Raw genomic sequence first — 21,272 nt, 5'->3', positions numbered from 1 at the left:
TCCGGATAGTTTAATCCATGACAGTGCATCATAATAACCATCATAGTAACCATAGCTGTGAACTAAATGTAGTGGAGTGAAAAGTACAATATTTCCCCCTCAAACATAGTGGAGCATATAATTCAGATACTCAAGTCAAGTACAAGTACTTCAAAATTGTATTTAAGTTAGTATATGAGTAGATGTATTTAGTTGCATTCTAGCACTTGGGGTGACTGGAGATGAGATGGGGAGGATTTCAAGAAAACTGGATAAGAAGTTCTCAATCTCAAGTGAGTGAGGTGAATTTTTATTATTCATTTTTAATTCTCTGTCTTTGTTTCTGTCCCCGTCGCTAGCTGGACAGATCTGATTGTTGGAGCTCCTAATTTCTTTGACCGTAAGGCAGAGATTGGTGGAGCTGTGTATGTGTACCTAAACCCCTTTGGTCACTGGGACGATCAGGCTCGGCCCATCCGGCTCAATGGGACCTACGACTCCATGTTTGGAATGACAGTCAGCAACATTGGAGATCTGGACCAGGATGGCTACGGAGGTGAGAAGAATGGTTTTTCACACAATTCATCACTGCCTGGTACACTGTAATTGAAGTACATTCAGTTACTAAGCATAAAATAATTACTAAATCGAAGTGCATGACTTTCAGAGATTACTGTTAAAAACAAAAGTTACTGCTGCCGTTAATGTGGGTTACTTTAACTCTCTCTCACTTATAATATAATAATTGAATGGGACTGATTCTGTTTAGTTTCGACTGCTGGTTTATAATTTAAGGATTTAAATGGTTTTAATTCAGTTAATAGCCATGAAATGTTACTGCACCACATTTGGAGCTGTAGCCTGTTTCCCGCTTGTTAACATACTGTGGTTTCTGTTATTTAAATACATGTATGTAACTATGTCTGATGTAATGTAATGTACAGTTAAAATGATTTTCAATCTATTTCATTCAGATATTGCTGTTGGGGCACCATTTGATGGAGATGGCAAAGTCTTTATCTACAGAGGCTCAGATGCTGGAATTGAAACAAAACCTGCTCAGGTGAGTCATAAGTTTCATTCAGCAGTTCAGGACTGCGTGAGCAGAAGGAAGGAAAGATGAAAGGAAGAATAAAACTAACCAAAGAAAAGGAAGGCTACAAGAGTGACTGTCTGGATGAATGAGGATTGATCAGTGTTTCTTATCCCATCAGGTGCTGGATGGTCGTGACTTTGATGTGAGACGTTTTGGATACTCCATCTCAGGTGGTTTGGATATTGATAATAACCAGTACCCAGATATTGCAGTGGGCTCTCTTAATGATTCAGTGGTTCTCTTCAGGTGAGAAAAGATTTATTTAAATACTCAAATGCAATTTGATAACAATGTGCATTTGACAGGAAACACAAAGGCCCAATCCTTAGCTGTGTTTCATTGTTGGATAAATCAGGATTCAATTTTAAATCTAAGCAGACATTAAACACATAAGAAATTCAAGTCTTATCATAATTCTTGCGTTGTTTATAACCTCTTAGTACCGTGATTTAGCCATGATCTGTCTCTACTAACATATCTCTTTGTGTTTTTGTGCGCCCTCAAGGTCTCATCCAGTCATCCATGTGATCAGAGATATATCTATCAACCCTCAATACATTGATCTGGAGCAGTACAATTGCAAGGGCAGAGATGGCGTCTGGTGAGAACTGAAGGATAACTGAACTGAACCAAGATTTAAAAAAATAAACCAGATGCTCAAGTGTTTTTCCTCTGTGATTTTTAATTATAATACTGTTGTTGTAGTACCGTAATGTGTTTCATTCTCCACCGTTGCTGTTTTTAGCGTGGAGGTCAAGGCCTGCTTCACCTTCACAGCCCACCCAGAACACTACTCACCACACATTAGTAAGTCACACCTCAGTTTTCACAACCATTTTTGTTCTTCTCTCATGTGGGACTTCAGATCATCCTCTTAGTGACAGGAGTCATTTCTATTTACAGTGGAAAGTAACCTTATCTGTGGGGTAACATTAGACTTTATTTTGATTCAGTCACAGCTGTGTAATACTGTATTCCCTTAGATGGGGGTTATATGTTCTGCCCCTGGTGGGCTTTTTAAGTGCTCTCTGTGTGTGTCTTGACATTTTTCAATCCCTCTGTCTCTTCTCATGCATCGCCCCCGTTTTATTCCCATCAAGCCCTGGTGGTGCACTTTGAAGCCGACACTGAGCGCAGGAAATTGGGCCTCCCTCACCGTGTCAACTTCCTGGGCCGCAGTTCCCTGGAGCCAGAGTACACTCAGACAGAAGAAGTGGAGCTGCATCGGCAGCGTCACCCTGTGTGCACCACTGCTCAGTTCCAGCTCCATGTCAGTAACTTAGATGTGTTCACATTGTCCAGATCAGAAATATTAGCTATTGTTTCTGTTTGTGGGAAAATCATAAAGCATTTTCTGGTTCTGTTTGAGGTATTTGTAAAACATAATTAGCGGTTCTTGGTCTCAGTTTTTGTCCTTGTCTTATTTTTGACAGAAAAAAATGGATGGAAATAATAATACTTGAATACTTGTAAAAGCATAGAATGTGTTGTGGGCATTGAACACTTTACTTTTCTTTAAATATTTTGACATATACGAATCAAAATGCTGCAAAAATCCCAAATCCCTACTCTTTTGCACCATAAACAAACTCTTTGACAAAATCTTTTGTTGACCATTAATCATTTTTATAATCTCTGTCCATGCAGGAAAGCATCCGTGACAAACTGCGCCCCATCTCATTGGCGATAACCCACACTATCAAGCCTGTTCCACCACGCAGACACTCAGGTGCCAAAAGGCTGGAGAAGCTGGCGCCTGTACTGAGTGTTTCCCCCTCCAATACACTGCACTCTGAGGTGTGTAACAAATTATTTTTTGGTCGGGATTCGTTTTAACAGCCTATACCTGCATATTATGAGGTTTATGAAACACTTCCCATTAACAGTTTTTTTCTAGCTGAAAAATTAATTTGCAACAACAAGGATAAACATGCAGAATGAGATGAAGAAGATGATTATGTAGAAATACAGGGATTCAAACTTGTGTAAACCCTGGATTTCTCAGTTTCATATTGTTGTTGATGGTTACTTCATATGTACCTCAATTAAATACCTTACTGCTGCATTGAAGATCCTTGACACATAGCCTAGAGATACTGAGATAAGACCTTCTTACTTTTTCACACACACACACACACACATCCACTGGCCGCATTCATGGTTTTTCATCCCATGCAGTATTTCTCCCTCGAACACCTAATATCCGCTGCTTAAAAGATATTATTCTACTCATTAATCTGTTGATTATTTCCTTGATTACTTAAAATGTCAAAAAATAGAGAAGAATGCCCGTTAAAATTTCTCAGAGCAGAAAAAGAAATTCAACTTACAAGAAGACAAAGAAAAACAGAAAATATTCGCATGTGAGAAGCTGGAACCAGTGAACTTTTGCTTAAAAACTAACTTACTTGCAAATCAATTTTCAGATGAGTGACTAATTGATTAATTGAATAATGGTTTCAGCTCTAAATGCAATCAATTTTGTAAAATGAACATGTTTCAGGGTGTACCATGCTACATAAACTGATCTTGTATTAAAAACCTAAAAGTAGATGGAGAATGTACTTTGAGATTTAACAAATGACTACACGTCTGTCCCGGTTTCCCTTTGCAGGTGAACTTCCTGCGAGAAGGATGTGGCAGCGACAAAATCTGCCAGAGCAACTTGAAGCTGAGCTACCAGTTTGGAACGCGACCCCTGACCTCCGACCTCTTCAGCCCTCTGCCAAAGTTAGTTTCTGTGTGAGCTGGTGGCATTGATGATATAAACTGTTGCCTAGCAATGTATGTCCCAACAAACAATTATGTTTATGTGGTAATAATGTTTATATGAATATTTACCATGAAAATCTAATGTTTTACATCTGTATGGTGTTGTATACATTATGTATGTATTATATTATATCACTTGATCTTAGTATAATTTTTCTTCAGTTTATCTTTTGGTACCATCTGACAATAAGGTTCCCTTTCTAAAGGGTTTATACATTGATACTGATGGCTTTACTTAATCCTTTACTAATGCTTTTTTGATCAGTTTAAGCCTTTAAAGTTTAGAACAACTTTTAGGTTGCCAGGTTGTGAAAAGTCTATTTGGCTGGTTATCGCGTCTATAATAACAAATGTTAACTAATGTGCTTTATTTCTACAAAAAGCTTCACTGAAGCCATGGTCTCTCTTCTTTAAAGGAGCTAAAAGTTTCATGCTGGAGCAGGATAAACACCAACTTACAAACCCTTTAGAAAGGGTGACTTATTAGAAAGTGGTATTTATCTTTTAATATATCCTCATGTCTCATAGAATAAAATCATGTGATATTACTTATCTTACAATATCTTCAAAAATTGGACTCATTATTATTAAAACTATTTGTACCCAACCTTTGGAGCTCAATGTCATGCTTCTGTACACACCTGTAAATGAGTGTTTTCCATCTTAATTCCCTGAGCTGTCGTCTTTCCTGTCATGCAGAGATGAGGATGATGTGCAGGTGTTCTCCCTGTCAGAACAGCGGTTGGTAGTGCTGGAGATCACTGTCACCAACATGCCTTCTGACCCCCTGCACCCTGATGAGGATGGCGATGACGCCCACGCTGCTCAGCTGCTAATCTCCCTTCCAAACACTCTGTCGTATGCCGGCTCCAGGATCCCACCACAGGTATGTGGGTTCTAACAAGAAAAATCTTTTTTAATGAGTTCTTGCAGAGAAATGTGTGTGTTTGGATTTCTGTTTTTGCTTATGGTGTTTGTTTGATATCCCGGCTGACTGTAGATGAGATGTCAAGCGAACCAGAATGGCTCCCAAGTTGAATGTGACCTGGGAAACCCTGTGAAACGAGACACTAAGGTAAGAAAACAAAACAGTGTGAATTCAGTCTAAGCTTGGAACACTGCCAGGATTAAAAGATAAAACTTAAAATATATATGAAATCATATATATTGTAAAATAATTTCATACACCTGCTACATTTTGAGACTTCTTTAGTTTTGCCTTTTCACTTTTGTATGAAATATCAATTTATGTGTTACCTTGTCAGCTGAAATTCTCCATCAACTTGAGCACATCTAACATCACAATCGAGACCACTGAGTTGACAGCAAATCTCTTACTGACAACGTAAGCCCACTACATCTTTGACACCATGATTCACTCACATCAAACTTTCATTATTTGATTGCATTATTTGACTTGTTCAGACCAAATAACCCTTTTGATCGCGGTGTTTGTTAACGGTTTTGTCCTCAGAATCAGTGAGCAGCCTGACCTGGCACCAGTCACAGCTTTCGCTAAAGTTGTGATAGAGCTCCCTCTGTCTGTCAGTGGGTGAGTGAAACCTTCACAGTCTCTCCTTCAATGTTTAAAACTGTCTTTGGCTCAGACAAGCTGCTTTTTCTTAGGTTACTTTGCTTAAACCCTTACTATACACACGTTCCCCTTGTTTTACCTCTAGCTTTAAGCTTATTAAATCATCGCTGTCTGACAGTATCATATATATTCTGTATCAGCCTTTTCCAACCCATCATTGATGCTGTGAAATATTCTAGAGTGTGCATCATTTTATCATATTACATTTTTTGACTAAATACAATTTATATTGTTTTCTAGCAGGTATGAGAGACATGCTATAATCCCAGGATTGTTTTTGGTTTAAGATAGCTATATGAGGCTGCTTGAGTGTGTATGCAGCTGTCTAACCCACTGATGTGATGTTTTACAATGTAGGCTTGCTCGTCCTCACCAGCTGTTCTTCAGTGGGACAGTGAAGGGAGAGAGTGCCATGACCAGTCTGGAGGACATTGGCAGCCCTGTGGATTTTGAGTTTGTGGTGAGGAACGAGTGTGTGTGTGTGTGTGTGTGTATCCTCATGTGCTGGTCTTTCCCTCCTGTATGTGTGTTTTGATTCCAATGTGGACAAAGGTGAGCACCCTTAATCATAACAGTTTCTTCTCGCAGGTCGCTAATCCTGGGCAAGCTCTGCAGACGCTCGGCTCGGCCTTCCTCAACATCATGTGGCCTTACGAGCTGGCCAATGGGAAATGGCTCCTGTATCCTGCCAGCTTGAAGTTTGAGGGTCACCCAGACACACACTGCACCCCAATAGGAGCACTTAATCCTCTGCAGCTCCACAGCTCCTCAAGTGCCGAATTTCCACAGCCTGTCAATAAGATGGTAAGTAGTGGATCTAAATTCCAGTTCCATTTTTTTGAGACGAATTGTTCTCTGGCTGTATGAATGTGTCACTTTCATCAGGCTGGGCGAACACGCCGCTCCCATCCAGAGGAGGAAGGTAAAGTGATGACAAAAGGCAGCGTGGGACGAACTACCCCAGCCGTGGCAGCTTCAGAGAGACGCAAGTCGCTTAAACTGGTAAGAGGGAAAAGAAGAGAGAAGGCAAGACGAGAGAGAAGCAGATTGAAACACAGGAAATGAGACGGAGGGAAAATTAGGAAATAATGCAAATCCATGTATTGTTGATTTTCTGCTACTGCACATACATGCTACTAAACACCTAACATGTAGAAGCACAAAAGAAAAGATGCAGGCTATGTTACTTTTATTTTTCACTACTTTTAAAGCTGCTTCCAGCAAATTGGTTGATTGGCTGTCCTTTTTTCCTCCAGGATTGTCTCTTGGGGTCGGCACGCTGTGTCCTGTTTCAGTGTCCCCTCCACAGCTTCTCTGGTCAGGCTGTCCTCAAGATCCACGCCAGGCTGTGGAACAGCAGTTTCATAGAAGTGAAAAAATAAAAATTCTGTCATCAATACATCAGCACCTTATTGCGCATTACTCTCCATCTCAACTTCTGTGCAGCTGTTACAGTCGCTGTGAATGAATGATAGCTGCGTTATTGCACTAATCCAAGACTGTGCTTTTTTCAGTTTTACTTTATATATATATAACTTATTAGCTATTTGCCAAGTTTTTATTATTGTTCCTCACTCTGTCTTTCAGGAGTTTGCAGCAGTCAGTGCTCTGGAGCTGCTGGTTAGAGCCAACATCACTGTGAAGTCTAACATCAAACACCTGGTCCTCCAGGACGCGGCTGCACAGGTACTCAGCACACTTCAGTTCATAGAACATATATCCTCAAAATAATTGTAATGGAATTTTGTTCACTAAATGTCTCTTAGTGTTTTACTTAAATGCTTAATCTGCACATTTTAAAACTCTTTTTAATTCACCTATTATCAGTATAGGTGTGTCACTGATTAATACATTACAAACCTCCCGCGATGATATCTTGTATTTTTCTTTCAATTTTGCATTTCAATTGCATCCTCACTTCCTATCCAGGTTCCAGTGATGATCTATCCTGAGCCTGGTCTCGCTGATCAGTACTGGATCCCATGGTGGATCATCCTTATAGCCGTCCTGGCAGGCATCCTGCTGCTGACTCTGCTGGTCTGCCTACTGTGGAAGGTAACACACAGGATACCTGAATGTAACTGCATTTTCTTAACAATTGTGCACCTTCTTGTCCTATGTGTCAAAGTTCAAAAATAATGAATATTTCGTCATTAAATATTCTGAAAAACGTCAAGGTGGAATACTAACATGAACACCTGTTGTGCTCCCTTAAGATTTGCTTTAATAGCAAATATTGATTAATAAGAGGTCCTTGTAGTTTCATCCTGTTATCTTCTCAGGCCATTATCACTGGCATTTTCTCATCCATGGTAGTCTGTTTATTTCTGTCTGTTTTGTTCTGTTCTATCCTATAATCATTTTATTCCTTCCAGCTCACTCATCTGTTCCTTTCCTCTTTTGTACTTCTGTGTGTGATCCCTTTTGTTTTGTCTTCTCTCAATTCCATCTGGGGACTCACTATCCCTAAATCCCCTTTCTATTTCATTTCCCATTGTTTCCCCCCCACTTCCCTGTGGTGATCTGTTGCCCAGTGTGGGTTCTTCAAACGCAGTGAGCGGAGCCGACACTATGAGACGGAGTACTACCGTGCCCATTTGGGGGTCCAACCCTCGGAGGCGGAGAAGCAGGCATCAGAACTATAATATAAAGAACATTTCACTCTGACCTGCTCTCCCCTCCTCCTCTCCCTCCAAGCGGTAAAAGTACTCACCCACAATCGCTTTGTTCCTTGACCCACTCAGGTGTGGCTGGTGGTCTTCATTACAGTTTTAAATACTGGCACATTTTGGCACTCTTAAAAACAAAAGTAGTGATAATGGTGGCAGATTTATATATTTAAACACTATTTCCAATTGTTTTAAAAATAGTAAAAAATCACTATTTCCCAGAGGCAGATTCCAAACAAACATCTTCAAATTGAGAGTTCTTTAAACCCTGCCCTGTTAGTGTGCGGCACACATGCAACTTACAGTGTTAACAGGCAGATTTATCAACATTACACCAAGTATACTTTGGAAAGAAAGACAAAATTAGCTGAGTTGGTTTAAAATGCTCTCTGTCTGAGTTTATAATGTTCCAGCAGACTCGTTTTAAAACAAGAACCTTGTAAAAGAGGTAAATCTCCCAGCTTTTGAGTCTGCAGACTTATGTGTGAACCTAACAATCCGTTAACAATGCACTTGAGGGCTACACATATTGTGCTACACATATCGTGCTACACGTATTGTGCTAAAAGGCAGAGGCTAAAGCTACATGTCCCAGAAAAAGTTAGTGTTCTCAACGGCTCAGACCATAAGAGCTGCTAATGTTAGCCTAAACCCTACTAGCATCTGGAACAGGACCATTTTGCACACAGTGAGGAAATATTACACAGTGGATAAGCTAATGCTGTGGGTAGCAGTTAAGCCAGGCATACTATTGTGTATTTTTTTTTTTTTACGAAATTCTTATATATCTGCAACTAGAGCCACATGCTTGGCTGACTCCATGTGCCTGCAGTTAATAAGCTATGACTGGACAATCGTTGTTCAGGGAAGGGGTTTAGCAATAAGACTATTGTTATCTTACCAATGCAACAAGCTGTGCTTATTCATATTATTACAAGTTGTCTTTAACCAATCAGGCACTTGGCTGAAACAACCTACACACGTTTGCCACTGTAGTTCTGTTGTTAGATAATGGATGGCAAAAATGTGCTGTTTTTGTTGTATTAATTAATTTCGAACTGATTAATTTATTTAGCATTGTTTTGTCTTTTTAATCTGTGCCTTTTGAACACCATCCAGCCATTTCTCCCTCAGGGCTTTCAGATGCCTGCTGTGCTGTGCGCTGTACCTCTGCTGTTAACATTTCATGTAAATTTGTTCATTCTGGCACCGGTCTATTAAGATTATTGATTTTCATGATGTGAGGCACTTTTTCTTTTCAACCCTCCTATTTGACCAACTGGCTTTTTCAGGTGCCAGAATCAACTTGTCATTCTAAATAATAATATAAGATAATATAAGTATGTGTGCTTTTTTTTTCTGGCACTTTGGCAGCGTGTTGGTGTGTTACACTTAAGACTGACACAATGTGGAGCATGTGGATGTGCTTTTTGGGCGAATGTGCCTTTAAATGTCACCTTGACTGCACAAGGACATGAGATAATATTGTTTTTCTTCTCATCTGTCTCAGATGAACTGAAAGACATTGTTTTAATAGAATAAATGGGCTTCTTTTTAATATGAAATGGAAGTCTCTTACTAGGCATGTTATTGGAAAGTAGACCATCTTATCTTTTGAAATAAGGAAAACCAAATCCAGGTGATTTGCAATCGCATATGACATCAGTAAATTTTTTCCTTCATTTCTACCCCTCCCCTCTGCACTCCTATCTACTTTTCCTCTTTCCTGTGCCGACAGTGTGGCTTCTTCCAACGGGCCCACTACAAAGACAAATTGCCTCAGTACCACGCGGTGAAGATTCCTCGCGAGGACCGGCCACAGTTCCAGACTGAGAAGTCAGGAGTTGTCCATAAAAAGGAATGGGCCACGCACTGGAGCGACGGGACATCATAACTCGCTTTGAAGCACTGACTGACTGAATTAATTCAAATCACCATGTGTGGCTCTCATTCTGTCTTTGCATTGGAACTAACGGACTAAAATAAAGTGCACATAGTCTGAGATCATGACATCTTGTGCACACTGTGCTGTGTCAGTACTGGCATATTGGTGGCCTGTTACACTGAGACTGGATCTATATTCTCCCATGCTGATGGCTGGCCTCAGATGGTCTATTTATACTGTGCATCTATATCAGTGTTTTACAGTAAATACTGAAGGCCAGCAACAATATTAGAACCAGTCTAGCTGCTCAATATGTTTTACAGTCTGCAGATGGAGCGCTGATGCTCACATGGACTTCACTGTCTGTCATCAACTTTGGAGGACAGAAAATTCTAAGACATGCATGAATGCACAAACATGCAGTGTAATATTAGACGCATACAGACACACTGGACATTGATGAAGCCACTGCCCGTGACAAAGACTACTTTTTGCCTTAACTACTGTAAGACGACTGATAAGGGCAATGAAAAAATGCATTTGTTTTTTATATAAATGATGTTTTGGGATTTTCTTTTAGTTAGCACTGGTAAACATTGGGAAATGTCAGTATGTAAGATATCAGTAAAGTAAGATTTTTGCAGAACTCTGAATGTTGTTTTGTCTGGGCTTGCTGATTGCTCTGTGCTGGCTGAAAAAGCCATTTAATAAGTTCACCAGGTGGTTTTTGTATATACTTATTCAAGGAAACAAATGCCTCCTAAAAACATAGACTTTTCTGTGTCAATGTCTTCTTAATTTTTAAATGTTAAAATGTCAGTTGAATGTACCTTACATCAATAGTTTATTGTTACTTGAAGAAGAACAAGAAAACCACAATACAGCTTATGGTAGTCATGGGCATAGCACTGTTATCTCAAAGCAAATATCTCAGAAATGTGAAGCAACATTTAACATATGGTCTGCCCATTTGCAGTGTAAGCATTTACATTACTGAACCAAATATTGAGTTTTGAATGGATGTCCAGGCTTATGAGGACATACATTTCCCCAGTGTGTAAAAGGATTATGTGTGAGAACATGATCTCAATTTAAATCAGAATGACTGAAATAGATACGTCCAAAAAATTAACACCTGTGTCCCCCACCTTTATTAATTTTAATGAGATGTACAAATATTTCACCAGGCAATATCATGATCTTTGTATAAATAGTTTTCAAACTTTTTAGTTGGATTATATTAACCTGCTTGTCGCACTGTTCACAATCATACTAGCCAGGGTAAGATCGTATATTCATTTCAGTACTGACATTTGTAACTGCATACAAGTGCCTTGTGGTAAAAGTAGCAGATTGGGAGCTTCTGGTAAAGAACAGAAGACAACTTACAAATTAGATCAGGCCCTGAAGCATCAAAATAAACACTTAAACAACATGAAGAGAGGAGAGAAGATCTAGAAGAGTAAAAAAAAAAAGGTCAGCAAGGAACCAAAGAAACTTTCTTTGGATCTAATTTTTGGTCGATGAAATGACTGTAAAGCATGTTTTTTTTTAGGTATTGCTGGACAATCTTGTATTAGCTGCATGAAGCTCTTGTTGCTGTTCTGATGCCCCCTCGTTGTCATGACTCAGTTTTATTTATTTTATGTTTGGCTGCACTGTTTTAACATTGTAAATAAAATAAATGGAAACAAAATAAACCCATCAAATAAAAACGTGGTGTCATTCTCAGTTGAATTTTATCTAGTTGTACAGCAGTTACCGTTCAAGAAAATTAAGGGAACACTTAATCATTACATTATAACATGTAAATCAATGTCACCTGTTTTGGTGCAAATGACAACAGGTGCACTGGAGAGGCAACAGCAAGACAGCAAGACAACCCCCACAAAGGGAAGGGTTTTGCAGGCGGTGGCCATAGACAACTGCTCTCTCATTATCCTTCCTGACTGATGGTTCTCCAGTTGTTGCTAGTGTCCTTGTCACCAGTGGTAGCATGAGTCGGTACCTTTAGCCCATTCAGGTTGCACAGGTAGTCCAGGCCTCCTTTTCAGAAAGCGGGATTAGTGAAAATTCTGAGTATGTTGAGCCTGAGATGAGGGAAACTCAGGGTTTCCCACCTCAGGCTCAATCAATCCAGAGCTCAGGGATAAGATCAGTTTGTTAAGCCTGCTTTCTGAAACAGGGCCTAGAACCTCCAGGATCCTACCGGTGTGCATGTTTTTGACCAAATTGAAGAAATACACAAAATGAGGCTGGCATGTGGGCCAGACACAGTCCAGCACCGTGCAGCTCAATTGGCATTAGCCAGAGAAAACCAGAATTGGCAGGTCTGCCAATGGCTCCCCATTCTCTTCACAGATGAAAGCAGGTTCGCACTTTGCACATGTGACAGACGTGAAAGAGTCACACCGTGGTGAACACTGTGCTGCCTGCAACATCATCCAACATGACCGGTTTGGCGGTGGGTCAGTGATGGTCTACAGTGGTATATCCTTGTAGGGTCACACAGACCTCCACGAGCAAGGCAATGGCACCCTGATTGCTGTTGGGAACTGGGATGAAATCCTCAGAGCCACTGTCAGACCTGGTTCAGTGGGCCCTGGGTCCCTCCTGGTGCAGGACAATGCCCACCCTCACTTGGCCAGAGTGTGTAGGCAGTTTATGGATTACGAAGGCATTGACTGGCCCTCACTTTCACCAGACGTTATGTCTGTCCAGAAGCTCACTGATGTCCTAAACCAGGTCTGAGAGGAGATTCCTGCAGGACACCATCCGCCATCTCATCAGGAGCATGCCCAGACGTTGTCAGGAGCGCTTACAGGCATGTGGGCCATACACACTACTGAGTCACATTATGAGTTGCTGTGATGAAAGTCACGCAAGTTGGATCAGCCTGTGATTTCAATTTTTTAACTTTGATTTTCAATGTGTCATTTTGAAACTCCTCCTCAGTCGGTTGGCGATTTTGGTTTCCATTGACCGTTGTTACGTCATTTCTGTTCTCAACGAATTATACAATGTACAGCGAAGAATCTGAACTTTGAACTGTTTCATTCATCAATATCTGATGTCTGATTTAAGAGTCCTTAATTTTTTTGAGCAGTGTAGTTATCCTGCAGCATTTGATTAGTCAAACCTGCAGTTCCTTCAGAGAACACCGGGCGGAGGCAAAAGTCTGAAAACTGAATCATGTCTATATTATTTGGCTTTTTCTTTTACTTACATACTATGTAAATGTTGTAATTTGAAGTATGGAACAAAACAATTACAAGATAATAACTTGTCCTGAACAGAATTGCATTATTATTTTCATGGTAATGATGGCCCATTTCCTGTTCTAGCTGGCTTCCAGCAGGAAAATGATGAAATTGGGCATATACAGCTCTTTTCCTTTAAGTCCAGATAAAATGCATACATGCATGCATACAGCTGAACCAGTGTGAAAGAGAGATTTTTGTCTTTGTATGAGAGCTGCACCAGAGTGAAAAAAAGATTGGATATAAGCATAGATGACCTTCTCCAGATCTGGGGAGAATAGAAATTAATATATTTATATATTGATATATATAGAAGAGTATGAAACTCGCACCTGTTTATTAGTTTTGGTCTGAGTGTCTGGCCCCCAGCTTATGCTCAAATATGCAATTTTAGAACATAGCAAGCTTGGCAATCTTCATAATATCAAAATATTTTGACTCACTACCTTGATGTTGATAATCTGGCAATATTTTAGGTAGTGCTTTCATACAAATATATATTTAAAATAATATATAATAATTAGGTGTAAATGAAAACTTATGTGTCAGGCTAACTGATTCCATTTCATGTCTCCAAGCTAGCGAAACAACTCTACTGGCAAGAAAACGAATAAGCGTATTTCCCAAAATGTTCCTATTCCTTTAAAAATCAAGAAATGTAAAAGCAACTGTTTGAACTGTAATGTAATATTTAGTCTCATGTCATGGCGTGTTTGTTGATATAATGACACTTTGATGTTTTTTAACTCTGCCCACAGATGATGTATGCAAAAGAAGATTGGGATTAAGTCATGGTTGTGAACCAAATCTACACCAACCTACTGTGTGATCTTATTTTCGTAGCCTATAACAGCATTTGTACTTCTCAATTAGGTAGCCTACGCCTATTCTTTTTTAGGTACACCTGTACAATCTATTGCGATTCAATACAATAGATGTACCATAAATTCATCCTTTACAAAGTTTTTAATATTTGGCTTTTGTTGACATTGTCGGTAATGTATAAAATCAATTATATATTTATTGCTGAGGTCACAGTTAAAGGTGGTGTTGTACTGGACTACATTATACTGAGAGGTGTTTCTAATTTTTTTTCCCAGCCTATTTACATACATGAGAAGGGCAGAACATCAGAAACACCTCAATATAATGCAGTCCAGTGCAACACGTCACAAACTATGATCTCTGTGCTAAAATGCATAATTGAATTAACACGTCTAAAACAATGTCAACAAAAACTAAACCTTACAACCATCATAAAATTACTCTTTGCTTGCATTAGACTGTACGCGTGTACATAATAATGGGGTCAATCTGTTTAAAAAAAACTAAATCTCAAGCAAAACAGACTAAACATAAATGTTACTTTTTATTCTCCCTTCAGAGTGAGTGAATTCGATTTTTTTCTGATCCAAAAGCTTATGATCTTATTATAGTAAATTCCCCTCAGAACCCTTCCGATGTCATTCTGGTTGCCATGGCAGTCAAACAGGGACAATTAGAACGAATGTGTTTGTGTGTGTGTGTGTGTGTGAGATAATTAGTCACTTCCCTAACACTGGATGAGACATCAACAGATTTGGCCCATCAAAGTGCCTAATGGGTGACAATCCGCTTAAACTGCAATACACACACACACACACACACACACACACACACACACACACACACACACACACACATTTGGCACTAATAAAGCCTGTGTCACTCTCACAAATCAAGCTTAACGTTGTCTTCGTGTGTAATTAACAAAATGAAGGAAGATGCCATTTATCAAATGAAGGCTTCTTTCCCTTGTGGAAGAAACTTCTTAATGAAATCCCTTCATCAGCATGTTAGAAAAAAAGCCTCTTCTACTGTGTAAGCAAAGGTTTTGATGACCCATAACATTGAGTCATAGTGAGCTTTACATTCATGCCAATAATCATTTGGAGAAAGCATGTGTGAAGCACTTTTTAATTAATATTATGGGGAACATGTGGGTTATCTTCAACATGATCTCGGACAATTCAGCCTACACTTGCAAAACAATCCCTAAAATTAAACTAAAAATATACGGCATTAATCTTAGATGCCGTAAAGATACAAACTCAGAGGCTGATCCTTCAATGATTAATTAATCAGTAACACTATTGTAAACCCTCAGGTGTGATGTGATATTGTGGATACATCCCCTAATTTAGAAGCATTAGCTCTGGAGCAAAATACTAAAAAACTAATAAGCAGTAAACATGTCACTGTGTTGTTCATTTCTTTTGTGTCTACATTGTTTTTCTGCTTCTAAAATACTTTTTAGGTTCATTACTTTGTTGCCTAAAATCACTAAAATTGACAGGACTAATCTGGTTAATTTTGGCGCATTATTAAGTGGGTAACGAGTGTCTTCACATATTGTCTGTCTGCACATGCAGTGTGGACTACTGGACAACAGAGGCTAGTGGATCAGAGTCCATTTGCAGGGATTTATTTGTTTAATAACTGGGAGAGCTGTGTTGCACTACCCTAAGGGCCACATAATAACGCACTCTGGTCCTCAGTCATCACTAATGCCCTGATCCTACTAAATGGACCTAGTTTAGTCTCATATTGGTGCTGGATCTTCCTCCATCCTGTCCCCTGTTCCCCTTTGTACAGTAGCATCTTTCTCCAGTTCTCCTGGGGATCTCCAGCCTGTGACCATGAGGCGTATATAAGACCCGGAGAGGATGCTACCACCACTGAACACCGCACAAAGAGGACACTTAAACCCTGAACAAGACGAGCCTTTCCTCTGTTCTCTGGGAGCCAACAGGTATAATCAGGACGACTAAAATCATCCTCTTCCTTTGTCATCAGCATTAATCTGACTTCCTCTCCAGTTTGAGACCATGGACACAGCTGCAGTGGTGACTGTACTGGCTCTGGTTCTGGCGATGACTGGCGTCAGTCAGGCTCTTCACATCCAAGACAGTCTGGACAAAACTGACATCCTGCCCGGCTCGGAGGAGAAGATGGTTGACCACCTGCTGGGGCTGGTGAGACTACAAGCTACTCACAAACTTAACTTGCTAATTTTTTATTTCAAGTATCTAATTATCATATTATCATTAGTATTTTCTTATCTTAGTCATTTGAGATTTATCTGTAGCTGTGGCAAGGAATTATAGTCAAAACACCGTTTATGTGTATTTTACCACATCATTCATGTTACATCCAATCTGCCAAAATAATTTTGGCACCTGAAAAAAATATTTTTTGAAACATATCTCAGGCACAAATGGTTACGCGTTAAAATATACTGTCTGTCTCTGGCCAGGATGCTTTGCCACATTAGACTGAATGAAAAATTCTGTGCACAGTCAGAAGTCATGCCAACATTTTCAGAGAAGTCTGTCACTCCACGTGATGAAATATGTAAATCTGAGCCCTTTTATCAAGTGAGACAAGCTAAATCACACAACCCATTTAGATTTCAAATAGTGCTCCTCTTCATGCAACAGTGTGACATACACTGTAATATATTCTGGGGTCAACAGACAGTCAGAGGAGGAGGATTCAGATCATGAGTAAAAATACAAGGTTTTCCCATTGTGGCGTGCACAGATAGACAGATCTGGGTATTATTTTGCATAAAGATATGGGTGGATGGAAATTTGGCTGGACATGAGGTACATTTCTTTGCTTTTATACACTGATATCTACATCTCAAGGTCCCTTGCCTTAGCATGGCTGACTGGCTGGAGTTACAACCCCCAGGGTCTATGTTGCAACCCAAAATTGAATGCAGTTAGGGCTCTTGATGTTCTCAAGATGTTTTTTTTTTGGGGGGGGATTATTCAAAAACAGATTCTTTATGTGCATGCTGTTGTGCTGCAGGAGAGTGAAAACAAAGATAACAGCTTTGATGATCGTCTGCTGACCACAGTGCTGAGAGCTCTGCTGCTCGGACCTCAGAGAGAAACCAGGAACTCTGTACTCCATCAGCCACAGAGGTCAGTGCCATCACAGAGCGTGTATTTATCACAAACATACAGTTCGTTTAAAAACAATCACCTGCAAATCAACATTTTAGCCATCTGTATTGCAGTTTCCAATCAGCACTGAATTAAAAACAAATATTTACAGATTCTTCTGCAAAAAAACAGACATTGAATGCAAGTACAGTACTCAGGTATGTTTGGGTTTTGATGGGTTACATGAGGAATTTAATAAAAAATATCATACATCACTCATAACTTTTTAAATAGGCCTAAAAGCATCAGTATACTGTAAAAGCCATGCAGACAGTGCTGCAATTAATGATTCATTTAATTTTAGAATAATCCGGTGATTATTTTCTGGATAAATCATTTGGTCTGTGAAACATCTAAACACAATGAAACATACTCAAGGTTGGTCCAACCAACAGTCCAAAAGCCAAAGATATTTAATTTACTATGTAAACAATTTACTATGTAAGACTTGAAAAGACTCTAAATGTTCACATTTTGAAAAATGGAATCAGAAAATGAAAACGTACTTAAATGACTAAACGACTAATTTTTCGACTGACTCATTGCTCATTTTATCTGCATGTGGTTAGATTGTGTGATTGCACACAATCTAACCACATGCAGATAAAATGAATTTGCATCTATTTTCCATGCATGCATTTTAAAATTACACAAAGTGCCACATGTACCATTTTTGAAATCATTCTTGAGATTCTTAGTAAAAGTGGTTCAGGAGGCTGTGTTCTCAGCCTGGAGGGACTAAACCTTTTCTAAAACAGTTTTCAAAACCTTCTTTTCCTTTAATGTACCTCCTATGTAACAGTTCTTTGTGCTCTGATCAGTTAAAAACAGTTAGGGTTCGGCAAAAGCACGACCTAAATAGGCATCAGTCTTTTCCTTCATTAAAAGCATGGTTGTTCCCGCAAACGTCAAAACGAAACGAAATTAAATGAATGGAAAAAGGCTTTGAATTATGGAATCCGTTTCTGACTTTGTCTCTCCTCCCTCACAGGTTTGGCCGTGGCTCCAGAGGGCAGGTAGTGTCGGAGGATCAGATACATTCTCGTGATTGGGAGGCTGCCCCCGGTCAGATCTGGAGTATGGCTGTGCCCCAGAGATTTGGAAAGAAATAATTTGGCAGGCGGATCCACACATCACTGTCCTGGCATAAGGCCAAGCAGTGGGCAACTGTGGAGAGACAAAATTTTAATGAATAAATCTAAATTATATTAAAACTATGATGTTTTTTTAACATTGTCCCAACCTTTACATCCAACATTACTTTACACAGAACGTTTAGTTAAAGATGATATGAGCTTCATTTTACTGTTTTTTTTTCAGATTTCCAACACTGCAAAGCATGTAGATGAGTGCCTATTAAGGTTTTCTGAGCAGACCTCATTTGTCAGTTGTCAAATACATTGCTAATTTTTTTTGTCATTCTTCTGTTCTCTGATCAAATAAAAGAGCTTTGAACTTGAAAAGATAAACCTATGTGTATGTGTGTGTTCAAAATGATTGACAGAGATCAGCATTACAGTAAGCTATTCAGAGAGAGTTAGTTGGAAGTGAAAACTACAAATACAGATATTTAAATCATATGAAAGTTTCCGTCTGAGCTTTGAAATCTGCATGATACAAAAAATTTTATCACTTGAATAAATATTAATTTAAATTTTTACAGATTATCAGTTCATATGTGGGTGATTTTTTTTATTTAATTTATTTAATTTATTTATTTTTTTATTTTTTTTTACAATTGACAGTCACAGACATCACTAAATTGATATGTGGATGGAGAGCATTCTTTACACGCTGGTCCCAAATCTTCCATAGGTGTGTAATTTGGTTGAGATCTGGTAACTATAAAGGCTGTAGCACTTTATTCACGTCACTTTCAAACTCACCAAACCATTCAGTGAGCTCTGGTGCACAGAAACATCTGCATTTGATATGCTTCTCCACTCTTCAGGTCTTAATTTGTCCCCCATCTGTATGTTTATGTCTAATCTTAGCTTGGCTTGATTCTTATTAGGGAATTGAAAATGCTACATGTACATATTTGTGTAGCAGTTAGAACAGAACAGAACTGCAAGGTTCTCTCAATGATGTCATGTTCCATCATTTAGAATGCAGACAGAGAATCTTCACAGAGAACCTAATTTCAGTCCTGGATGTTAAACTGAGAATATTTTAACCACACAAAGACAATTTATCACTTCAAATGTAGACAGGGCGGTTATTACAAAGAAAGACACGAAAGATAAAAAAATAAGAAAGAAAAGATGTCTCAACACAAGGAGGTATCAATTAACAAACTAAATCAAGTATTGTATTTTACTTGAATATTTTCCAGGCTACATTATATCTCTACTCTACTTCAATTTAATTTCAGAGGGAAATAATTTTACAGCTGCAGTTACTTTTCAGATTAAGAGTTGACGTACAAAACCAATGACCAGTACATAAAATATCCATTATTCTAGATTAAACCACCCAACAGTATCATCAGTGAATGGAGATGGCTCAGTGTGGGACTTCAGTCGTGATAACAAGTGACCATAAAATGTAAAACACTTGTAAATAGATAGACTTAGTAGTGTAGAGAAGAATTGTAAAATGCAAAAATGCTAAAATGTGTAGGAAAATCAATTAGTGAAGCACAAGCCAACTGGTGTTGACAGCTGTACTGATTAAAAAATCTGTTCAACAGACACAGGTGGATGACTGGAAACCCAGTAGTTAAAGTATATTTTGCTTCTGCCTTAAAGTAAAAAACACTATTCATGAGACCATATCATTTGTAAAAAAGAAATGAAACAATCAATCAATATAGGAATAAGAAAGCAGATGTTGTGTTCTAACATGTTGTGTGAGATTTTAGGTGTAGGAGGTGGATGAACAGAAACTGACTGCAAACAACCAAATGAACAATTGTGAAGTCCTCCGGTCATTTACTGTATAGTCACTCCACAGGTGATAGCAACAGTAGAACTAGTAGGACCTGTATCTCAACATTTTTATACTATATGTTTTTCCCCCAACAGAATGAAAATGTCAAACAAAGCCCTCTGGATCCAGTTAAAATGAAGAATGATGCAGAAAATGTCAAATATAGAGAGACAGGGTCAACCTCCAGACTCTCCAGCAGTGAAAGTGAGGAGACGGATTCCTCTGCTTACTCAACGACATCAGTGACCTCCGAGATTGCCAGCATGCTTGTCTCAGAGACACTGGATCAGGCTGCTGCTAATATGAATGAGCTAACACACTCTATATCCAGGTGGGAAGCTGAGGAACAAAAGTCAGAGACTGGCCAATCATACGGTACTGACTTGAAACCTGGCTCTCCATGTCCAGAATCTCCCACTGGCTCAATGTGCTCCATTCAGGACATTAAGGATACGACAAAGGCAGACCTACACTCAGGCCCTCCGGGTCTGATGGATGTGGAGGATGATGACTTCACACCAGAAGAGAAACCTTCAAAACCTCCCTCAAAACCATCCACCACCAGATAAACACCTGTACAGAGACTCAACTGCAGGAACTGTGCAAGAAGAGGATGTCACACCAGAGGGTGTCATGGAGTCATTCATGGATGACAACCTGGTCACAGAAATGGACTCAACATTGAAAGAAACTTATTTGACATGATCTCCATGTCCTGAAGAGATGTGTACCGCAGACTCAATATGCTCCAGCGAGGAGATCGGGAATGCAACAAAAGCAGACATAAGCTCAGTCCCTCTGGAACTTGTGGATGTGGAGGACTTTACACTAGAAGAGAAACCATCCACCACCAGCTCATCACCACTAGCAGAGCATTGTAAGGGGAGGTCTACATGGTGTCACACTAGATGGTGTCATGGAGCTATTCATGAACAACATCCTGGTCACAGACATGGCATGGCATACACTTAGCATCTAAAGACACAAAACCAGGATTTCTGTGTCCAGAAGGGATTTCTCTCACCGCCTTAATGTGCTCCAGTGAAGACATCAGGGATGCAACAAAAGCAGACCTAAGCTCAGTACCTCTGGAA

At 39.3% G+C, this 21,272-nt stretch overlaps 2 protein-coding genes across 5 annotated transcripts in view; both read left to right on the top strand.

The window, feature by feature from the left end:
• Nucleotides 1–11,704, top strand: part of itga7 (integrin, alpha 7) — a 34,063-nt gene extending 22,359 nt beyond the window's left edge. For 2 of the 3 annotated variants that reach the window (XM_038697164.1, XM_038697163.1), the window contains exons 7-25: nt 339–535; nt 954–1,042; nt 1,194–1,321; nt 1,581–1,676; nt 1,821–1,882; nt 2,176–2,345; nt 2,723–2,872; nt 3,690–3,805; nt 4,547–4,733; nt 4,848–4,922; nt 5,113–5,192; nt 5,322–5,399; nt 5,799–5,901; nt 6,030–6,245; nt 6,327–6,443; nt 6,698–6,811; nt 7,029–7,127; nt 7,371–7,496; nt 9,849–11,704. In XM_038697164.1, the coding sequence (XP_038553092.1) occupies nt 339–535; nt 954–1,042; nt 1,194–1,321; nt 1,581–1,676; nt 1,821–1,882; nt 2,176–2,345; nt 2,723–2,872; nt 3,690–3,805; nt 4,547–4,733; nt 4,848–4,922; nt 5,113–5,192; nt 5,322–5,399; nt 5,799–5,901; nt 6,030–6,245; nt 6,327–6,443; nt 6,698–6,811; nt 7,029–7,127; nt 7,371–7,496; nt 9,849–10,004 (2,359 nt within the window). In that variant the 3' untranslated portion in view covers nt 10,005–11,704. Of the gene's footprint in view, nt 1–338; nt 536–953; nt 1,043–1,193; nt 1,322–1,580; nt 1,677–1,820; nt 1,883–2,175; nt 2,346–2,722; nt 2,873–3,689; nt 3,806–4,546; nt 4,734–4,847; nt 4,923–5,112; nt 5,193–5,321; nt 5,400–5,798; nt 5,902–6,029; nt 6,246–6,326; nt 6,444–6,697; nt 6,812–7,028; nt 7,128–7,370; nt 7,497–7,975; nt 8,141–9,848 lie in introns of all 3 variants that reach the window. The other variant, XR_005441486.1, reaches the window with a different exon arrangement.
• Nucleotides 11,705–15,980: 4,276 nt separating this feature from the next.
• Nucleotides 15,981–18,694, top strand: npffl (neuropeptide FF-amide peptide precursor like). 2 transcript variants are annotated; one of them, XM_038697839.1, is made up of 4 exons: nt 15,981–16,046; nt 16,114–16,269; nt 17,111–17,226; nt 18,239–18,694. In XM_038697839.1, the coding sequence occupies exons 2-4, from the start codon at nt 16,123–16,125 to the stop codon at nt 18,357–18,359; spliced, it is 384 nt and encodes a 127-aa protein (XP_038553767.1). In that variant the 5' UTR covers nt 15,981–16,046; nt 16,114–16,122; the 3' UTR covers nt 18,360–18,694. The 2 variants fall into 2 exon arrangements, with proteins under 2 accessions (XP_038553767.1, XP_038553766.1); XM_038697838.1 differs by having other exon boundaries at nt 15,986–16,269.
• Nucleotides 18,695–21,272: the final 2,578 nt, after the last annotated feature.

Source organism: Micropterus salmoides, unplaced genomic scaffold, assembly GCF_014851395.1.
Source record: "Micropterus salmoides isolate LMB-PRFRI ecotype aquatic unplaced genomic scaffold, ASM1485139v1 Ms_hic_scaffold_4, whole genome shotgun sequence".
Lineage (NCBI taxonomy): Eukaryota > Metazoa > Chordata > Actinopteri > Centrarchiformes > Centrarchidae > Micropterus > Micropterus salmoides.
The sequence above is the reverse complement of the archived record's forward strand: the minus strand, read 5'-3'. Positions and strand labels throughout refer to the sequence as shown.

Excerpts from the sequence above, each read along its gene's own strand:
- npffl (XM_038697839.1), top strand. The coding sequence starts at position 16,123 with ATGGACACAGCTGCAGTGGTGACTGTACTGGCTCTGGTTCTGGCGATG. Across the intron at positions 16,270-17,110 it reads TTGACCACCTGCTGGGGCTG|GAGAGTGAAAACAAAGATAA; the intron begins GTGAGACTACAA and ends GTTGTGCTGCAG. Across the intron at positions 17,227-18,238 it reads GTACTCCATCAGCCACAGAG|GTTTGGCCGTGGCTCCAGAG; the intron begins GTCAGTGCCATC and ends CCTCCCTCACAG.